This window comes from Perna viridis, chromosome 12 (genome assembly GCF_037379345.1).
Source record: "Perna viridis isolate PV_CMFRI_1.1 ecotype Kerala chromosome 12, ASM3737934v1, whole genome shotgun sequence".
Lineage (NCBI taxonomy): Eukaryota > Metazoa > Mollusca > Bivalvia > Mytilida > Mytilidae > Perna > Perna viridis.
Genome location: NC_142456.1, coordinates 6,728,378 through 6,751,949, shown reverse-complemented (window position 1 = coordinate 6,751,949; position 23,572 = coordinate 6,728,378). Strand labels below are relative to the sequence as shown.

Sequence of the window (23,572 nt, the reverse complement as noted above, 5' to 3'; positions counted from 1 at the left end):
ATTCCTCATTGAATCAGCAGTTTTTATGCCTTTTTTTTTATCGTTTTCAAGTTAAAGGGGGGCAAATCCGACGGGTGCGATCGCGTCCACTTTTGAAAAAAAACACTGATTTACATCTTAGCCTGTGATTAAGAGAAATCATACCAGATTTCCAAGTATAATTGTTTTTCAGTGATCAGTTCGCACCTTACCCCCATTCAGAAAACCTGGCTACGGTCCTGAAAATGGTAACTTACAGCATAATTCTTTGTTGCAGTGCACATTGCTACTGGAAAGAAATATGCCTCAAATGTAGATTATCGTTATGTTGAAATTTTAGTTAAGTTGTCATCTCCGATATTAGTAAATGTACCATCACTCTGCAACCGTGCATGTGAGCTTAATAGAAAAATCTAAAACAGATGCCTCTGAGTGGATTTAAAACAGTTTTAGACTAGTACTAGATTCATTACGGTATCAATCTTTTTTTTAACACAGGATTATTGAAACAATATGATACGTTTATGTCGACGAGTCCTATGACGATTGGTAAATACCGAAGATTTACGTATTTACGCTGTGTTGTGAAATTAATTTCAAAAACTATTCTTATAACATTAGCCTCCATTTAGTCAAGGACCTTACTTTGTTAATAGGCTGATAGTGGTACTTATTGCTGTTTATTTTTAAAAGCATAAAAGATAGAAACATGGAATTAAAATAATCCTTATGGTTTAAAAGTCTTTAATCACAGAGCTCCGAAGAGTCCCTGTTACTTTATTGCTGCGTGACTAGTTGAATACTAAGACGTTTTGGTGTCCGTTCATCTGTCTGTCATTACACTGATTTCAGACGACCAATTTCTTCGTTTCTTAGTTAAAAGTGTGTTCAACACAGAACAATGGGAGACGGGAATTTTACGTGTTTATTGTGACATTGTCATTCATTACCCATGTCGATCGCAAACAGTAACATGCCATTGTGAAAAAAACAACATGGAATATCTGTCTAAAAGCCTACTTGCGTGATATACTTGTGAAAAATAGACATAAAGTGAATGAATTCAATGACCAAAACACTACTTGTTGAAAAAGATCATTTCCTCCATACTTTTAAACTTTCCACAGGGAAGATCTGTCAAGTATGTCACCCAGCCCAAAGTAGAATAACGCAACTCCCAGGTGTCCCTCTAATTCGTGGTTTCACAACAATACACCTTCTTTCATCCCGCCTCATTCTTAATTACATCTCGTTTGAAAAAATATACGACTTCAGATCAGATCATAAAATGTAATTATACGTCAAATTTTGTAACATCCACCGAAATATTTTCATATTATACAAGACCTGCATGCCATGTTAAGTCTATTAAGAAGAAAATGATCATATATACATTTTCACAGCACGACAAGTCTTATACATTCATTGATACTAGGAGTTTACCATGCATATCCGATCCGTAACTCACTTCTCAAATACTGTGACTTATTTTGTATAGTGTTGTGTAGAGTTTTGCGTCATAGCATCAAACAATTTTTATCAACTCGACTAGGGAATAAATAATGGGGGATTTTGTTGTCACAATCATACAGTCAAGCACGCCTGTATAAAGGATTTGTTTTTTGGGGCATTATTACAGGAATATTTATACCATGATATTCACCTTCTTGTAAGTATATGTTTCTTATTTATAAGGTGCAACCATACGTTTTCCCTATAGAATCGGGCGGGGCTGGTAGGTACATTAGTACAGGAAAAAAAATCCGAAGACAAAACTATTTAGGTTAAGCAGATGCATACAACAACAAAAATGCTTGGACTTGTTCGTTTGAATTTTGTATACTTTATTAGATACAAACCCAGGATATAAAAGAATAAATAAACGCAAACATAATTACTTTACAGCAAATTGTTGACGAAGTCTTGGACAAAATCTAAATCATTTTATTTTTACAAACAGCAGCAGTCATTTGGACAGCAATTACCGTATATAGGTCGAACGTTTGACAATATCATCAAATTGGTTTAATAAGTGTGCTCATGTTTTTTTCCAAATCTAACAATTAGACTTTATTTCTTTATTGATGATTGAAGTTTCAAAATAATAGATCTACAAGTCTTAGAGAGTAATGGTGATAATCATGAATAATAATAAAAATAGCAGCATTAATAGTAACAAAGGAAGTACATGTAGTAATGACAATACATGTAATCATAAACTTATGACATATTAATTATGATTATTTAAGTATTGTTATGAAACTTAAAATATCACCATTTCACTTTTTTTTGTAAAGGGACAATTTCACCGTATTAACCAAGTCATGCACAACGCCTTTTCTAGGAAACCTAGGGAAATTTGGTGGCTTGTGAAATACAAAATGTACATTTGAGCAATTTTTTTGTGTATATTCGGTAATTAAATAAATTTGTCTTATCGAGAAATTTTGAGAAATCGCCTTAAAGAATTGTAATTTTAGTAATATTGAACAAATCAGAAGTCGCACAAATGTATTCTTCAAAAATGAATCGAAATTGCGCCATAAAGTTTTTTTTTTTTAATTAGGTAGTCGCTTAAATAAATATTTCAATGAAATCCCAAGAACCATTTTTCTTCGACATGCTGTAAAAAGTTAAACTAGCCGGTTACGTTATATGGTTAATCTCAATCAGCTTCTCTGAACTGGAAATAAAATAAGTCTTTGATAAAAATTTATCCATTAAAAAAAATAAACGAAATTCATATCAAAATGAAATAATGCAACACACGTCTTAAATAACACCATGGTAACACTATGGCAATTTTCACGATTTGAACCAAACGTAGCGTATTTCAAATTTCAAAATGAGTGGAACGGAAATTATGCTTTGCACACAATTAGTTGTAGAACCAGCTCTATCATTTATGTTTCGACAAGTATAAAAGTCCGATACAACCATTAATGGTAGAGATGCAGAAAACCCCTCCACCTGCCATATTTATATGTAACAGAAAAAAGAAAACTACATGTTCGTCTCCAACATAAACCCAACAACTATAAGTGCCAATATTTATTTTTTATCTCAAAAGCCTGACAAGCGAATGACAACTTAGACTGGCTATGTGACCTGGATTAAAAACATTGAAAATAATAAATGAATAAAAGGGTGGGTTTTTGACATGCACAAAGCACTTAAACTTGTACATGAATTGAATAAATAGTACTCATTAGAAATACATGTACTAATGCACAAATCATATTATATTGCAAATTTCGATATGTTCTACATGTATTTCAAGGAGTAACCTCTCATCAGCAGCATTAAAATAAAATACAAATAAACAATTGAATTGGTTAAGGATTTTTTTCTAATTAAGATACTTCAACCCGGAAGTTGAAATTCTGCTTTGGTCCAATGAATGCAATAAAACGTTCGAAAGACTCAAATCAGTAGTCAAGAATGACATTAGGTTAATTTTATAGCTTCTGTATAACAAGTGAAGTGATGAAAAGAAAGTTTACACTGAGGCAGTTCTTGCTGCATGGTCGATGAATCCACAGGAAAAGAAAGATGTCAATATTACAACACCTGGCACATTTATCATAGGATTATGCTTTTGTTCTTTGAGTAAATATTTAGTTTAAAATTGTGATATGTGATATGTGTACAATAATTTAATAATTTTCGCGGATTCTGTCAAGTGAAAATATTCGTTGGTAACAATATTCGCAGTTTCAAAGGATGACAAACAGACTGTGTTTAAATCAATTTCGTGTGTCCAAGTTTTCGCCTTTTTATGTTTATCGTAAAAGTAGCGAAAATTAGGACACCACGAAAATTTATACGAGTATACATTTCATAATTATGGGAAAGAAATGATGGAGATGAAAATTAATGTGATATATAAAATATCGTTATATTTCGATTTTTTTGCTGTTGAGCACCAATTTCTGAGCAATTTCTGCAATAAGACAAAGTCAAGAGTTAAATTTCTGGTTAATATATAAGGTTGGTTACTTTAAATCGTTCGTAATTGAACTAATTGTGATTTGTTCATATTAAAACTGACTAGAATTTGAATATGCCCACCAAGAACAATGCATATAGAAAATTGAAAATTAATTTGTCTTTGTTGTGTACAACTGTATTATGCATTCGTAAGGGCAAAGTATCTTTTATCCAGTTTTTATTGACCTAACTTTATTATGTTGTTTTAGGTTAAGGTTTTGGAATATAAAATTCCATTATATCCTCAAAAATGGAAAATGAACCGAAAATTTGTCATTTTGGTAGAGGTATACATTCCTTCAAATTCTGTGAAATAAAGATTTTGCGAATTTTTAAGCTTTGTATCTGAAAATTAACATTTGTCATCTAAAATGATAAGCCGTTTTGTCAAAAAATATTGCAACATGTGTCTCTTTACCGGATAAAAACCGATAATGTCATTCTTAATCAGTTAGGTGATCGATTTCATTTTAAAAGTGACGAAGTGGAGACATTTGGATGAAATACCTAGCTACCACAACAAAAGCGCATATTCGTTCAGTTTTGTGTACAAATGCTTAGAATATATTAGCGTTTCAAAACATATGACTGTAAACATAATTCAACAGAAACAAAAACAAAACAAAACAACGTGCATTTCCTTTGTTGCTTAGTATGTTTTCATTACTTATTTCCGTAGTATGATAATATACTTGTACAGCTGGTTCATGGGAACTCGTTTTTTCCATATTTAGATACTTAGCCCCTTTTTAGACCAATCCTCGTGTGAAAAAAATATGCATGTTGATTTAAAATTGTTTTCACGATGAACTTCATACAAGATTATTCTCAATCCTACAATATTTTTGTTATTTTCTCTGTTGAATGAAATCAATATGTGCAACTGAAATCGTTACACCTGCATTTCTTGCTATATTTATTACTTAATTAATTTTACATTTTGTTATAAAAATACTGAATGCAATGTGCTTTTAAGTACCAGTCCACATAAAATTCAGACACTACCAATGGTAAAGTGGTCAAGAAAAACCCACCAAACCAAATTAATGATGCTTTTTTAGTCTACATATGCTATATTTTCACATATCAACAACCTTTTCTGCATTCAGATTTGCACCTTTGAGAAAATCATACATTTACTTCTCACTAAAAGCAACTAAATGAAGCCAAATCAAGAACGATAACTCTTGCAAAGTGCAAATTTCATATACAATCTATACATTTTATCTCAAAAGCGCAACAACCAAATGAAAAAATGAGAATGGTTACGTGATCAATTAATGTTTATGAATAAGAAATAAAACCGAATTTGGTGGGTTTTTGACATGCATGAACCACCTTCTGTCGGATTTTCAGAAAGACTCCAACTTAAATTTGATAGGATAGCATTGTCGGCCCCCAAGCAATCATGATTTGCCATGTGGAGAGTTCACAAGCGACGAGTTCACCCAGAAACTAATATGCCAAATTCTTTGTGATCTAGAAAAGCAATTTTGGTATATGTTTGTCATGTGCAAAGTGTGTTTGTATTGTATGTGTGTGTGTGATTGGTAATTGTTACTACTTATACACTATGTCCTCATTTGTTCTCAATACTGTTACTTTCATAATTATAACTGTTATTTTCAAATCTAGAAAAACGAAAGTTTAATTATCCATAATACATCATATGATATTTCTATATAGTGCATATATTTGAAATTATACGAATTGGTATGAATTTGTATGCATCATTATGATTATTGTTTTTCAGCTTGACAATATTAGCTAGACTGATATAATATCGTTAATTTTTTTCTTCAAAATATCAGATTTCACAGATCGCCGGATGAACGTCCACCTTTAACTTATACACAAAAATAAATAATACAACTTTCTGAAGCCTTAAAAGTATCCCGAGTAACACTCAAGTTCGTCTAACTAATGTTTTATAACGTTCTTATGAAACTAATATTCAAATAAGGATAATAAAATCATCTTAAGTAATATGTACTTAAAAATATCGCCTAATTTTTACTTTTCTAGGGTGTATAATGAAACTACAAGTATTTTGACACGGTCTTTCATACTTCAAACATGAAAGTAAACATATTATGAGTTTAAATAGGATCGCTTTTCACAAGCGTACCACCATCAACCAGGCACTGGTCCATTAAAATTAAAGCAATATGCTATTTCTTTGTCATTAATGTGCACATACTAATTTTATGGTCATATTTGTTCTTTCCAGTTGACAAAATGTTTTTGGCGAAAAAAGAGTATATTCTATTTTTCAAAATTTGGAATATAAATCATCGCTAATGTAGTTTATTTATATGATGTCACGATGACTCACGACCTTTGGCAGAACAATACTATATTTTCAACTATTACAGATCGGATTTTTCGCACCAATGCTATCCGCACTCTTTCTTTATCCCAAATTTTGTATTTATATAGTACTTTCGTAAAAAGTTTGAAAAACACAGAAAATACAAGGACTATGAAAGGGACTATATTACTCATCTACAAATCACTGTAGACTTTTCGTCTCAATCAAAACCGACAATTTAAGATTAATTTTTGGTTAAGTGACTCTAGTATAGATTACCTATTTTTTTTCTCATTTCAACCTAAATCGTACTTAATGACTTCACAAATCGTCTAGAGATTTTTTAATTGCTTTGATTTGCGACGATATTGTGAACAAAGCAGGGTTTAATAGAACATAATTTGTTGAAATTACCTCTTTATGGAAGACAGATCACTCCTCATCAGTATTCAGAGTGTTCCAGAGGTTGACTCAGGGGATGGCTGATTCTAAACAGCATCACTGTGCAGCCAACAGAATAATGCACTTTGTTAAACTTCACGTATATGTTATATATCTTAATTCTGAATATTTCGCTCGAATTTACATGGCTTTCTTGTGAGTATAGGTTTATTTATTTTCCAGTTGTATGATAACGATTTCATGTTGCAAATTTCGTTGAATCCATTAAAAACAGCCTTTTGCGTTTGTTTTACAAAGAAGCGGATTCGTGTGAACAAAATCACAAATCTGACACTCTCTTTGTTGGTTAGTTATTGTTAAACGCACAGAACTCAACAATTCAACAATTCAAATGACTTGAAATTCGAACTGAAACAGGTGGTGTTTACGCAATGATCAAGTGTCTATTAGTTAATTTGACATTTGGAATTGCAGACTCTATGGGAATATCCCATTATGTCATTCTTAAAGTGTTGAATTGGATCTATGCGTCCCGACTTCCGTTGAGAATGCGATATCAATGAACAAAAAGAAGAAAAACTTTTAGCAAAGACCCGTAAATGATACCCGTCCGTCCCTGAAATTATAGTCTAATATGAACAAAGTTGTCAAACAGGAAGCAGTTGCAGAGTAAAACAGTAACACAAAAGGAGCAGACGGACAAATGGATTGACAAACTGACGGACGTACATTATGATTACGAAATACCTTTCGCTTCCAAGCTCTGGTATTACAATAGAATATAGTTATCAAGAACAAACTTATTTTTTTTTACTTTGGGCCTCTATCATTGTTAAATTTATGACAATAAACGTGTAAATGTAATTTGAAATATACCAAAAAAGGTGAGTGCCCTTACAAGGAACTACATGTATTATTGTCCTGTATATTGACAAGGAGTCCTAATACAATTAAGATGACCTAATTATCAAATGATACTACCATTAATTTTTTGGCTTGGGTAACTTACTTTTTCATCATCATATTGATAATATCACTACGATCTGTGAATAAAAAATCACAAGAAATATAAGGGTGTCAACAAAAATAGACAATAAATTAAATGACGCTGTCAGGTTTTTTTCTCAACGTCGTTAATCTTTTTAGTAGGATTAACTTACTCTTATGATGTTCAAAATGTCACAACGGTCTAAATGATTTGTACAAAAAAGGCGACAAACCAGTTATATAAATATAACAAAACGTAAAAATGTAATTAGAATGGATTTAAATTGTAATTTATTTGCTTAAACTCACAAGAGTTTCTATATTGACAATTAAGTATTTATATATTTTATATGTGTTTGATCAGGAGTGATGCTATAAAAATCGCCTGGTAGTATCTGATCTAAGAGCAATGGTATATTTGGTGAGATTTGTATGGACAACACTTGCATGTAAGTAGGTCTTGAGCATAATTTACGAAATCATTTTGGGCGCCGTAAACACAAGCTTAAGGAGGTAGACCTAGGTAAGGTACATAACTCATGAAATCAGTGATTTGTTTGTATCATATTCAATTTCACCATAGTCCGTCAAGCTTTCATTTGAAACCGAATGAAATCAGTCCAGGTTACTTTGATGCTTACATGATATTGATGTAAAGTGCTGAATACAAACGTTCCAATGATTTTTAAGAGTTGTGTCCCTTACTTTAGGTCTACCTCCTTAATAAACTTGTAAACCTCTTTTGTTATTTTGATATTACATCATTACTTCTGTTTTATATGATTTGTACCTTTATGTTTTTTGTATCTTGACATATGCCTGTTATATAGAACCTATAATTAAAGTACTAAACGTGCCTTCATTTCCTAAACATGTAAACTTTATTGATACAGCCCGGCACATATGTGTAACATGAGGTCAAATGCATATACAATTCATACATGACAGAAAGAACAGACAAACAATGCATATCCTGAAATAACGGACTTGTCTTTCTTGTAAAAAGAGCTAATTTTTAGTGAGTAGTTTTGTTAATTTATCCAATCTTGGATACTGTATATAATAGTTAGGAATCGTTTGCTCCTAAATTGTGATTCTGTCACTACACTACTACTGTATTATATAAAATATGACATTAATTCCCTTTTCCATTCTTGTTCCTATTAGGAGATGTAGATTTCGTATCGTCACTTTTCCATTCATTGCATATATACGTCCCTGAAGTTCTCATTTATCAATTCGTTTTTGCGAGCTTCTTACATAGATTTATTTGTTCGTTTTTTTGTTTGTGTTTTTTTTTGTTTGTTTTTTTCATGATAAAGAGACGGTTACGTAAAATTTTTAAATCTAAACTTCTCATCAAAACGTTTTTCACCGCCATAATAATTCATGAACATCTCAATTGACTTGATATGTCAATCATAACAATTAAAAATTCTAATTTATTATTCTAATTGCCATTACCTTACTCTTTCACATTCAACGTGATTGTTGGGCTTCTAGTAAAGCTTATATTTTTACATACCGATGTGCTTGTTATATACTACCAGTTTAGGGTGAAGTCCGGTTACCCATTAAGTAACTGTCCAAAATTTATACGATTGGTCAGGTAAAGCAAATGCATATGTGGAAAACATTTTTTTATTGTCTCACCTTGCAGAGCAGTAATATGAATGCTAGACAAAAATGGATTCATTATGATGAAAAGAATCGAAACAAACATACAAACAAGCAGAATAAACAAAACAAAAACGAAACTTTCATGAAAAAAACATACATATTCATGATAATGTAAGAGTACTTTAATTCATTATATTCCACGACTGATTTAACTCTTTGAAAATTATTTCTGCTGACCCCTAATGATACCTCTACCAAGCTTCTGAATTCTAATTATTTAAGATACCCGAATCAGGGTTTTTTGGTTCATACATTTAACAAAACAGATACGATCTCATGTTCATTCATTTCAATACAATATAATTAACTTCCGTCCACGACGACATATAACCAACGTTAACGTCAACATACAAATACAATAATGGTTTGTGTTATTTCCCGCGACTTACTCGACAATAACATTACCCTGTTTCTGACTTCTAATGATATATGATACCCTTAACATGCTTCTGATTTCTAATAATAAATGATTCTTTCTCCATGATTCTGATACATGTATATGGTACCTTTAGAATGCTTCTGACATCTGATGAAAAATAATCTCTACAATGTTTCTGACTTCTAATGATATATGAAATACCTACCGTTCTTTTGTTTTCTAATGATCTAAGAAACATTCACCATGCTTCTGACTTCTTATGATATATGATACCTCCGGTTCTAATGATTTATGATAACTTTACCAAGCATCTGACTTCCAAAGGTATATGAGATCTTTACCTTGCTTTTCACCTCTAATGATATGAGATATCTTTACCAAGCTTTTGACTTCTAATGATATATGAAACATTCACCATGCTTCTGACTTCTTATGATATGTGATACCTCCTGATTCTAATGATATTTGATAACTTTACCAAGCATCTGACTTCTGATTGAGCTTTTTTTTAATCAAAATCAATTTTATGTATACAAAACAAAACTATGTTACGCAGACTTGTTTTATTATCACTTCCTTTTGTAATGACGAAATTCATATTTTGGACAAAATTCAATTCTGTTTCACAAAATTCAATTTTGTGAAATAAAACTCAATTTTGTCTCACAAAAGTCAATTTTGTGAGACAAAAAGTCTATTTTGTGTCACAAAAGTCAATTTTGTATGCAAATTAGTTTACAGAATCCTTTGGATTTGCAAATGAATTCTCTATCATTACGAATTTTGTAAATTGAATTTGTTGACACAGAATTCACTTTTGTGACACAAAATTTAAACTTTATAGCACGTTATAAATTTTGTTAATCTGAATTCATTTATGTTGATCATTACTCACTTTTGTCTGTACAAAAATGAATTTTGAGTACAAAACCACTTGAGTCCTATTCGGCACCCCGTAGCAACACCCAATTGAAAAACTGTTAATGGTTATGTGGTCTGTAACTGATTCTGAATAAGAAGTAAAAATGAATTCAGTAGTTTTTTTGACATGCTTGAATCAACTTCTGTGTCTTTTTTATGAGGTCACTTCTTAATTCTATGTATGTTTTCAATTTCAGGTTTACAACGATTCCTTTATATATAAATGATGAACCCAAAACAATATTGTTATTGAAATGAATGTGTGTAATTTTACTTGCAGTGATCCTGATTCTTGATTGTGAAGTGCAATCGGAGGACTGCAGACCGGTAGGCGACTGTATCCACGGAAACGGCGGTACCACTTTTAGCGTTTCGTTCTATCCAGATTTCTCAAATTTTGACATTTTAAGTTACACGCAATTTCTCGGCGCATTGTGTTCGTAAGTCGATAAATAAGTTTTACAGTAAGGTAAAGCTAAAAAGGACATATAATTAAAAACAATTACATAGATTTGAATAAAAAAAACATAATCAGATAAATAAAAACTTTTTAATAATATATTGGTTTCGTACAAACTAAAATCTGTTTAACAAATAGACACACTAGTGTTTAACAAATGAAAATCCATAAATAAAACTTAAAAATTATTAACAGTTTTTAATGGTTAAGCAAAATTTAAAAGTATTCCCTTTGGTTTACTTTGAATGTGTTTTAATTGTACGAGAATAAACCATAATTCATTATAATCCCAAATGTAATATTAGGGAGCACACGTCGACTGCATCGAGATATATCGAGTTTATGTTCTCTTATAACATCTTTATCGGTATCATTGTACAATCCTTTAGATTTGTTCGTTTGTACTGTATCATTATGACTCGACGTCCCGACGACCTATTAAGTAGCAGTCTTTGTAAGAATCATGCAAAATCTGAAAAATGTGATACACCCAAAAAAGGCTACATATTTTTATTTTTGTAATTAGGTTGTTTTATGGGTCTATACTATGAAATGTGTAATAATTCATTCAAATCTGCCTGCTCTTAGGAGATAATCCACATTGAAAATCCAGTAGATTATATCATATTTGAGTGCCATTTACAGAGTTATCTTCCTTAATTGTGAAACCTACAGTGTATTCTATAGATTTTTATCTCCTATGAGCACGGGTTATATGAAAAACCACATGTTAATTTCTGTTTACTATTTCAAACAAAATATCAAAAATGAAAATATGTAGGCTTTTTACCCATTAATCACATTTTGCATGATTCTTAGATGGAGTCTTACTTAAGTCTACTGGTTAGTTTACTGACTTTGTTTGCTCAACTGTTGTTTTTTTGTTTTGTTTTTTTTCTTCATGCTAGTGAGGATTTGCATATTTTGTTTTTAATAGTTTACAGTAATTCGTTTTAGGATAAAAGTTTTAATACATCTATGTATGTGTATGTGTATGTAAAACTGAAACAGGAAGTGCAGAGACTGTAATATAAAACCATAATACAAGATTCAAATAACAAACAAGACATGTTATGTACTCGCTTATACAAATAAGCCTTGTCATCCACTCGCCTGTACAAATTTGTGAAGAGCTTAGAAATTAACTATGATATTTCATAAATAAGGGATGGACGGAGTGATGGTAGTATTACAAGATTGTTGTCAATAAGGTAGTAAGCTTCATATGATTCCCAAAGGCAAGAAAATAAGAAAACCAATATGAATGAAAAGAAGATGAAGAAAAGAGCAGTAAATCGTAAGAAAATACACCGGAAAGTAAATTATTTGAGTTACACATGCGTTTGTAAATTAGTTAACGCTCATAGGAAAGATGATCTTTATAATTACTCATTCTGACCTATTTTCAGCCATTTGCAATACTACTACCTCTGTCAGGCACAGAATATGACTGCACTCACCTCCTCGTGTAAATATCTGATTGGTGAATTCGAAGGAGGGATTATTTCTACACAAAACCAGAGGCAACAGCTTGCAGAGACACAATGTGCTGACAAGCAAGGTAGAGTTCTGCTTTGTAGTGCATGAAATAAAATAATTTGAATTATTCGTCAAATTATAACCAAAATATGATAATGTTCTGGTTTTAGATAAACTATAAATGATCATTGCTGTAGTGGTAAGTTGTATATGTAATCCGAACAACTGAAATATCATGAACAATTAAAAACTATTGTATTTAACAATTGTTAACTTATCTAAATGTATGTTGACATGATCTTGAAAATAAATGAAACTACTCAAATGTTACATGACAACAACCAAAAATAGTTTCAGTCCCATTAATGCCTCATTCACGCATTATACGTCCAGTTCAGCATTAAACTAAAGATAACGCTATCATGAAGGCGCTGGTGTTCACCCTGTGGATTGAATGCGTATTTAAATGCGAAAGTATAATTCGACATTTTCTAATTCAATAGAAAATTTCCACTTTATTCACTATTTATATCGACTAACACTGTGTTCAAACATCTGCAGATTGCGAATTTACTAGTAAATGCGAATTTGAATGCGCATTATCAAACGTATCAACGATACGAACAAAAAAATGCGCGATAATTTATTCCGAATTAATTTGCAATTAAGATTCTGCAATACGCATACACATAAGCATTAATGCGAATTATATTAACACGGAACGACATTTTTTTAACATTTTTTTTCAAATTCACTAATGACACCTTCAATCTAAACTGTAATAATTCATACACATGTCTTTGATGTTCAGGAATGGCATACGCAGTTGAATGTCTGTTGTCAAATTCAGTTATAGAAATAGCAGTGGAGTCATGTACAAATAAGATACCACAAAGACAAGGGTCCCTCTGCAAGTATGATGTTTATACATTTTATTATTTCTGTAGTAATTCTCGGTATTTTAGAAATATCTGGTTTAGACTGGTACTCGATTTATTCAGTGTCCACTTAAGACAGGTTTCAGAGTGCAACAAATGACAAGATAGTATCACCTGGGCATCTACAAAAATTAAATATTATAAGTATTCCTTTTTTTAAATGTAGAATCCACTTGTTTCAGATGATTTTTTTCAACTTTGTGCTTTTTTATCGTGAAATTTACTCTGTACGATATTTCGTAGCCTCTCATTATTGGAAAATCGTTCTTGTTTATCGAGACTGAAGATTTGAACCCATTTACCATCAATTTTTCTATAAATATTTAGGACAGAGGGTTTGTTCTTTATTATACCCCATAGTGGGGGTATATAGTTATAGTTTTTTTTCTATCAAATCTAATGCTTTTTATTTACATTCATTTTTATTTATTTATAAATCATTCCTGTCCTAAGTCATGAACTTTATCGGTTATTGTCTTTTCTTTTGGTCTTAGTTTCGTATTAATTAGCTTTTTAAGTAAGTTGACCCTGTAAAACGTATAGTGCATTTGATAGGGGTCGATAAGAGCTTTATCAGTTTATGTGTTGATGACAAGATTGGACCATCCTTTTAATTTCTATACAGAGATCCCTGTCTAAACCGAACCTTCAATAAATCGAACACCAGCCTGAACAGAAAGAGATTTCAGAAATTTCTGGTTAAACCAGACCTTAAAAACCTCTGAAAACCGAACACCTGCCTAAACGGAACAAAATCTATATAATGCAAACGGGTTTAGTTATACTGTATTCATATTCGAATTAGTAGTCATGAAATCTGCACTTTATAAAAGTTATCGTTCTTGATTTGGTTGATTCAAAGTGGGAGATGAATGTATGGTTTTCTCCTACATTCAGATCTGTTCGCAGATACGCATAGATATGGCGCATGTAGATAAAAAAAAAACATCGTTCGTTCGGTGTTTTTTCACCTTGATTCATCTCTACCATTTGTAATATTTGAATAGTATATGAATGTGTACGTAAGGTTCGTTGTACTGTTTCAGATGTAATATTCCAAGACCAATCAACCAGTGGTTGATCGTAAGGCAGATCTGATCAATTGACGCGTGTAATAGTTGCTTAGAATATGATTTACTGTATTCAAAATTGATTTTCTTTACATTTGGACCATTTTCGTAATAATGTGTCAAATTACTGAATAAGTATAGGTCATAATTCCCTTCTAAAGTACATTAATAATTTTGTATTTGAAACATCCGAATACCAAATTGTCGTAATAGGTTTTTGAAATGTTAGGAATAATTATATAATTATTGGTGTTTAACTGCTTTTTTAAAGTCATGTTTACTTACAGTGTATTTTCTAAGTAGAATAAAACACTAAATCAAAGAATTAACGACCATTTTCTATGAGTTTTTATTGTTGCAAGAATGCGTCAGTTAAATATGGTATTAACAGAACGAATAATTTGCACTAAAATGAAATCAGTTATTGCCTCTATTGAAGCGAGCATTCGGACTTGTTACTCAAGAGGTGTTCTGTGCGGATTAAAAAAAAAAGATCTCTTTAAATTTTTCGTTTTCTATTTTGTTATTCTAGTGTAAGAATAATTTTCAAGTTTCATATGCTGAACATATTGTTATTTCGTATAAAGTAAAGATTTTTCTCTACTTTCTTACATTCCACTAGGTAACACACCAGCCGGTGTATGTGTAGTAATGCCTATGCATCTGGTCCATGCACCTACCAAATTATGTATATTGGATTCAAATTATTTTGGTTCTCATTCCTGTTTTTTTTTATATCAACTTCGCTGTTTCCTTTGAAATATCGAACTTTCAAATAAAGTTTCTTTTTTTTAACTACATATCGATAAAACAATCGATGCTTTAATGATGAGATAATTTGGATATATAAAAATCCATGTTTCCACGGTCTGAACGTGAAAACAGGAAACGGAGACGATCTACATACACATTGCAGCGTAAATAAAATATATAACTAGTAAAGTTGATGACGCAAAAAAAACATCATAAAAGATAATAATAATAATAATAATAAATAATATAAAATGAAAAAAATAACACTTGCAATATTAACTCACATAAACAGAGTACCGGAAGTGACACCATTGGTCTAGATAGGTACGCATGTTCTTCTGTCGCATTACAAGTATGTAACCCAATGAAGAGAGTGAGGAAAAAAATTCTATTGTGTCGTTTAAACGTAGCATCTTATTTCACGATACTTATAAAATCATTTTGCTCTAAGTCATGTATAGTTTCTCATAAAATATTAACTACACATATATCTGAAACCATTATTATTTACTCTTTTATTTTCAGTGCCGTTGAAGTTTGGAATACTTGTATCAACGGAACAGTTGGAACATGTGATGGTCAGGCAATAAATTATTGGAAGACGTTGACTCAAAAATATATTGACCTCTTTTGTACAAATTCGTTAGCTCCGGAGACAAAACAATTGTCATCTATAGTGGTAACGGTTTCGTTGCTATGCAACATATACTTTATATATTTTACAGGTTTCTCTTAACAAATTCTGCAAGTCAAATAAATGGTTCATTAAATAAGTTAGTAAGTCAATTCCAATTTTCGTTTTGGAAGCACCCACAACTTTATTAGAACGACTAAGGCTTGTTTTTGCAATCAATTTTCAATGGCAAAGTTCTATTTCAACTACTTGCTACCTTATAAATGTGAATATATTTAAGGTAGTAATTTGTATTTTTTGAAGGTGCGGAAAAAAAGTATATGTATCACAGGAAAAAGTTGCAAGAAATGTTTTTAGCCTTTAAAACATAAGGCAACATGTCTACGACCAATATGTAAAAAACATATTTTACACACACGCACATTTTTTTTTATCAAAATCATACAGTACAAAGCCCATACTCTTTCCACGTATGAAATTTTATTACATTGTAACCAAATGAATTACATTAACATTTTCTGTATGAACTAAACAGATTTATCACGTTATATCAGTTGATCCTTAACTTAGGCCAGTTTAGGAAATACAGTTGCAAATCCAGTAAAATTATTTTTATCTGAATAAATGTAATATTTATTTATGAATGTATTGTATATAAATGTATGTGTTCAACTGTTATATTAAAATATTTTGAGGGTTAAATGTATTTATTAAGCTAAAACTAATTATTACTGACAAGGTTTTTCAGTTTGGTCTAAACTGAAACCAAGTTGGAAGTGAGGGATGAAAATGTTCAGTTTCAATAGGTTCAGATGTATTGAAATGATAATAAAGGAGTTAAGTGTAAGTCCCTGTAAGAATCAGGCAGTTGGTGACACATGGTATGAAAAAAAACCCATCATTTTTATAGTGTAATTTGACTATTTGCACCATGAGGATCAAGGTAAACAGACAAAATTTTTTATAAGCTGGACCATTGAGTTACACTTTCATTAAAAGGCACTGAAAATGAACATTTCAAGGGCAGATAACTCTGTCAAAAAGCTTATTTTTCTAACATTCTTCTGAAAAATTTCTGACCAAAGCCAGTTGTGCAGATATTAAATAGTGTTATTTTAAAATAGAGAAAGTATCATTGAGTGATATTACATTGTCAGATTGGTGGGGTTTTCACATGCATGTTTCTGATTTTTTTTCCATTTTTCCTGATTCTTACAAGCACTTACACTTAAAAGATGTAAGATCTGGAAAAGTTTATAGTTTAGTAGTATTCAGCGTTTTATAAAGACAGGTTTCCTATATGAAAAAAAGATGGGAAAAAAATCAAGGTAAAATAATCTTTATTATACATTTATCAGCACAAAAAAACTAAATAAATTGACAATTCACAAATAAGTACCTCAACATAGTAATTTTGGAAAATTTTTATAATAGGGTATAAGTAATTAACAATGTCATTAAAGTTAATTGTTTCAGGCGATTTATTTAATCAAATAAATCGTTCTAGATGAACACAGTATTCAAGTGTGCTAATAATCAGCAATTTCAGTGACGGTAATTGGCGACTAGTTTCTATACAAAAATCTTAATATTTCTAGGCGTTAAAATTTTATAGAGAGAACAAAAATTGAGAAAGATACAGTGTTCAAAAAAGTATGAAGAGAAATAATCGGTTGTTGACCAAGTAAAATAATCTTCAACTACTGAAAAACGATTGGGATGATTGGAAAATTAAACTTTCAACTACTGAGACACAACTGGAACCAAAGGAAGTTAAGCAGTGGAGGAAGTTTTATTTTATTATATCTTATATATTAAATTTTAACTAGGAAAAATAATTGGAAAGAGTGAACACTTCAAATATGATCACCAGTGCTGAAGAACAGCAAGATTTAATAAGTGTGTGGAACTTGTTCCAGGCACAGGTTAAACTTCAAAGTTCTTTATTTCAATGTATTCTTTATATGTTTTGTGGACACTTATATGTAAACAATTGCAAAACCTTAATGACACTATAACACCCATTTCCTACATATTTACATAAATATAAACAAGAATTATAAAAAGGCATTATAACACAGCTTTCAGTTATTGCACATCACAGAAATAAAACAGAGACATGAACAAACATTATGCATATTAAATATGAGAATATAACAAGTTAGTAAGCTTAACCAATATATATATATATGACAGCAAAATGTTAAACATTTAATAAATTTGGGACATTCCAGAAAAAAATATTGTGGAAATGGGGTTTTGAAGGCACTTTCTTCAACACCCATTTAACTGCATATGGAATCTTCTATCACTTTCCTATTACATGTATTTTAGAAGACTGTCACTACTGGTACATACTTATACATGTATGAAGTGCTTTACCTCCTTTTATAACATTTTCCTAGAACAGCCCCATACAATAACCAGGGATGGAAGGAAGGGTGGGGCTTTATATAGAATTATAACACAAAAATATATCAGGCACTGAACACTCCTTAAAAGTATTATATTTCAATAAAATGACTCAAACATTTCATTTAAAGGAGTTTACATATGTGAATTTACAATTTTCCAAGGGATTCATATTCCTGTGATCAATTTTAATACCTGGTTTCAGATTACATATATTATCTTACCATAGACATTTGACATCTATGCTCAATTAATAAAAAATGAACTTACAAAAGTTATAAAAAGAAGACTGATGGTCCATATCCAATTTGAAAATCTTAACCTTTCTGAGCTCCAGCCAATTGGTATTTCTAAGCAACAACATTTTCTATTCACATCAAAGTTTTACAAGATACAATATGTTGACAGCTGAACATGGTTATCTGCGGACAGACTGGTGGAAACCTGGCACTACAGACAGACACACAAACACACACACACATAGAAACAGCTGGAAAGAAGAATGACAATTGATTAAGTAAGTCTTTATTTGGGACTTAATATCAAACCAGAATCTGAATAATACATTGCACAACAACCCAATCTCACCAGAAACCGTAAGACATTAAATATCAACAATAAAAACTTGTAACATTCAATATGAAGTTCCAGAAACCGTAAGACATTAAATATCAACAATAAAAACTTGTAACATTCAATATGAAGTTCAACATCTGTAACTAGTTAAAAGATAACAACAGAAAAATGTTATTATTGGAATTTCTACATTGTTTCAGGTTTTGATTATAACAATTTTTACTCAGTTCAAATTATTTAAAAATGTTGATTCTAACTCCAACATGTATTTAACAATGTAAAACATCAATGGTATATTAAAAGCAGATACTATTGGGTTTTACTCATCTTTTTGGCAGGGTGCTAAATTTGGTGTAGTTTAATGATCTGTCTAAAATCTACACATTAAATTCTGCAAAATCTTCACTCTGGGCTTCAGTACTTAATGTACAACTTTTCATCTGCCAAATTAGAAGCACCAAAGATTTTTGTAAATCTTTTTGCCTCAAAATTGCTAAATTTTACACCCACCAAAATACTAGTAACCTGTCATAATGTAGTAATAAAAACTTTATAAATCTTTAACAGAACGAAATTCAGAGTTTTCTTAGCATGAACAGTTTTATAAATCTTAAACAGACAAAATTCAGAGTTTCAGTGACTTTACTTTTAGAAACAAAATGAATTCACAATAGTGACTTTTGCCGCTATATGAAAGTTGGCAGTAAAGAAAAATTTGAAGCTACACGTAAGAGCTTCTTTTGATATCTACTTAAATGTTTGAAAGGCTTATTATATATGAATCCTTTTTTGTAAAGACAACCCACTTGGTTCACTGTGTTGAATATTACATTGATTGGTGGTGTCCAGATATACTGAGAAGGGGTTTTAGCTACTTGGTCAGAAATAATCAACTAAATTGGCTATTCCAAGTTCTAAGCACTAAACTTATCCCTGTCACTGCCGACTCAAGTTACCAAAAACTATCACTTTTCTTTCATTTTTTACAAAGTATATGGCAAGCAAGCTTATGGAACAATAAATAACATAACCATCCACATTTTAATATTACTTTTTAATCTCAATTATTTGAGACATTTCATATAATGGTCCCTATAATGTTAAGTCATGGATTTAGCTTATCTCATGTTTGAACAAATCATATAATGATTATTCACATAAAGCAAGAAGGCACATACAATTATTGCATTTCAAATTTAACATCAAATGAAAAAAAAAAAATTATTGCTTACATATAAAAAATTTACCTATGATCTTACATTTTAAAGAGGAAAGAATTAAAATGGAGACATACATACCCATGATAACAACACTTTACCAATGAATTTTATATCAATTTGAATGTTAGAATTATACAAAAATCGTGAAACCAGAATTTCAAAATTGTTATATTTAGCGATTGACAGTATTCCCAGAGTTTTCACCATGAGGTATTCTTTCCATAATATCATTTAAAGGAAAAATATGGACAAATTTTATAGGAAATGGAAAACCAGTGGTACCACTTTCAATTCAGAAACTTAATTTCTGTTCTAATAAACAATGTTGAGTGTTTGCAATGTACTGACAAATCAGGAAGCTTGAACAATAGAAATCCCAGAATGCCATAGTTTCTGGATTAATTCAATCCCAGAATGCCATAGTTTCTGGACTAATCCAATCTAAGAAGAGGTACAAAGTGATTTCAATACCTTCCAGATAACATTCTGCCAGCATAAATGGAAAAAGTTCCACCTCTTTTATTCTGTTAGATATTTTTTTCTGATTGTTGAACTTTGAAATTTATAGATTTATTAAATAATGGACACATAGATAATGAACAGGATTGGGCCAAAAAGATTTCATAAACGTGGTCACTAGAAACAATATAAGATGTGTACCTATAACGACCTGGAAGCTATGTAGATACTTAATCTGTTTTCATTCATTGACACTAATATGCCACAGGGAATTCAAATTTGCCTACAGTTCACACAAATTTTGATACAATCACAAGATACATTTCCTGTTCACACAACTGTTAAATGTGAATTCCAATGTGAATTATAAAAATCCATAATTTGATTTATCTAATTTGGATCAGTACACAGAAGAATTGTGTAGTTGCACTTGTGGATTTGAAGGTTGAATAGATATTATAAGTATGTACGAATGAACAAAGAGTAGTACATATTTAAAATGTGGAACCACTTATTTTCAATTTGCCATAAAAAAGAAAAGGCTATCAATGATATAATTTGAGCACAGTAATGTCTTCCATATTAACTTACATTGAAATACATACTGAGAAAAGACCCTGGAGATACATAGTGCAATACTTTTGAAATGTTTTGTGTACCCAAAAGGCAAAATTTCATAAATGGAACATATAACAGGTAAACATATAGATCTGATGTGCCACACTTACTCTTGCCTCATGTTTAAATGGACTTGTACTTCTAAAATGTTGAATGGTTTATTTACATGCAGTATATTTAGCAGACTGACATATATCAAAAACAAAACTTAATACAATATAGAAAGTGGCTGACAGGTCTTACACAATGGAAACATTCATAAAAACAATGTGTTGTACATGCTATCATGCTAGGTATACCAAACTTGTTCCATATAGTGAAAAATGGAAATGTGCTACACAGCAGGAAGTTGATATCGGACAGCAACCAAAACCACTTACAAGATATGCTCCATCTATATAAAGTCAAATACTAAATTTAAAAATCAATTAATTCATTGGTCTGTCTAATATGTGACAAAGTTTGGATGAACAGATGGACAGACAAGTTGATTCCAATACAACAGCCATTTGTTATGCCAGAGTATAGTGATGAGATTACTTGTACACCTGTCAAAATGGGATGATATGACACTGACTTTGGGGTTTGATTAAATCAGTTTTCTTGATACAGTTATATATATATGGTAAGTTATAGAAAGCTGTTAACATAAATTATGTAATTAACAATGGAAAAATATGGCATTGCTTGACTAGATGAATCATAGCATTAAAGCTTTCCATAATATATCTATAGCAATGAGTAAATGCACATAAAAAACATATTGTACTGATAAATGTATTATAGCCAATACAATGATCATATTCATGGGATAAAAACTGGTCTTCCCTTGATTCAATGACAATCACCTGATGAACTGCCTTTCATAGTGATCTGGACAGATGACAAGGATATTTAAAATTTATACCAGACATATTCAAGGACCTTAGAGAGATAGGCAGTTAAAATCTCCATGTCAATTGTCCAGTTCATTATAAAAGGCAGATTACCAGGTCATAGCAACTCTATCACCTGAACATCATCACTGTATTCGCTATAACAGAATCTTGATAGCGTACATTCAGAAATTACTGTCTGTAATCTACTCTAAAAAGTGACACTTGGTTAAATCAGTACTTGGAAATAAAAAATAAATACCATATATCAATATAAACAATCACATAAATGAGTTAGTTCTAAAATCTCATTTAGAACACCAAATACCATTCATGATGTTTACCTCACTCAATTTCTAAATTTACAGTGACAAAGAATTACAACTCTCATATTAATATAAAACAGACGATATCACAAAACTTGTAAGAGTAAAGTAGAATGCTACTTATGATGTATAATTGAAAATAGCAGTGTGTCATCATAACTTATGATTTATTTTACACTTTGGACTGTTTGTGAAAAGGTCTGCAGAAAAAATTAAGAGCAAAGGTCACTCAAGGATGTCCCAAGTCCCAACATGGTCAAAATATAAACAGGCATGAAACAAGAAGCTGGTGTCTGTCAAGTCTGATATGGAATCCCACGGTATTAATACCTGTACAAAGCTTCACTCTCATTACCAAGTGGCTGTGATTAGTAGTTGTAGAGAAAAACTGTAAAGAAAAAGCTGTGAATGGACAAACGTATGGACACCATGATCACTATATGTCACCCTCAAAACATTTTTTTGCAAAAAAATCAATGTTCTAGTTTCCTGTCATCTGTCTTTGCAGTTCAGTCAAATTTTACAAGAACATTTGTCAAGTTCTTTTAGCAACAGGAAAAGTACTCAAATTGCATGTACAAATGGCCATAATTACTCTCTCAATTCATTTGAAACATCGCTCAACACTTCAGTACCAGTACTATTGCACTTGAATAATTAACCAAAAATGAATACATCAAAAAGCAGAGGCTACATTTGATAAGAGAATTCCTACAATAATATCTCCTATCAAGTTTGATTTTCTGCCTGTTTAGTTTCATTGTCTGTCCTAGTTGGTTCTACACTATCTATACTTGTATTGCTAGTTGAGTCTCTATTTTCTGATTGTTCGTAATGTCTACGTAACATCTCCGGGTTATTTGATGCCATATTTGAAAAGTCTCTGAACACTTCCTGAAATGTATCATCTGTATTACCCATATCAGTGTCTTCTTTCATTTCTTCATTCAATTTGGCAAGACGCAACCTATAGTGAAAAATATAAAATTATCAGTTCTAATTGAGAAAAAATTCATAAAGACTCCATTTTATCATTGTTTTAACACAGGCTGGCCATTTCTGTTTATTTTTTTACACTGTCATAGCATGACCAGCCCCTGGTA

General features: G+C 31.1%; 2 protein-coding genes across 7 annotated transcripts in view; one reads left to right on the top strand and one right to left on the bottom strand.

Moving 5' to 3' along the window:
- Positions 1-1,359: 1,359 nt before the first annotated feature.
- Positions 1,360-16,685, top strand: LOC148601006 (uncharacterized). 2 transcript variants are annotated; one of them, XM_088555442.1, is made up of 6 exons: positions 1,360-1,648; positions 8,034-8,118; positions 10,930-11,089; positions 12,519-12,670; positions 13,400-13,502; positions 15,875-16,685. In XM_088555442.1, the coding sequence occupies exons 2-6, from the start codon at positions 8,079-8,081 to the stop codon at positions 16,083-16,085; spliced, it is 666 nt and encodes a 221-aa protein (XP_088411568.1). In that variant the 5' UTR covers positions 1,360-1,648; positions 8,034-8,078; the 3' UTR covers positions 16,086-16,685. The 2 variants fall into 2 exon arrangements, with proteins under 2 accessions (XP_088411568.1, XP_088411569.1); XM_088555443.1 differs by lacking the exon at positions 1,360-1,648 and adding an exon at positions 2,413-3,588.
- Positions 16,686-17,306: 621 nt separating this feature from the next.
- Positions 17,307-23,572, bottom strand: part of LOC148601004 (arf-GAP with coiled-coil, ANK repeat and PH domain-containing protein 2-like) — a 79,370-nt gene continuing 73,104 nt past the window's right edge. For all 5 annotated transcript variants that reach the window (XM_088555435.1, XM_088555436.1, XM_088555439.1 and 2 more), the window contains one exon: positions 17,307-23,436. In XM_088555435.1, the coding sequence (XP_088411561.1) occupies positions 23,199-23,436 (238 nt within the window). In that variant the 3' untranslated portion in view covers positions 17,307-23,198. The remainder of the gene's footprint in view (positions 23,437-23,572) is intronic.

Coding starts and splice junctions, on each gene's coding strand:
- LOC148601006 (XM_088555442.1), top strand. CDS start 8,079: ATGGTATATTTGGTGAGATTTGTATGGACAACACTTGCAT. Junction 11,090..12,518: donor TTTCTCGGCGCATTGTGTTC/GTAAGTCGATAA, acceptor ACCTATTTTCAG/CCATTTGCAATACTACTACC. Junction 12,671..13,399: donor ACAATGTGCTGACAAGCAAG/GTAGAGTTCTGC, acceptor TTTGATGTTCAG/GAATGGCATACGCAGTTGAA.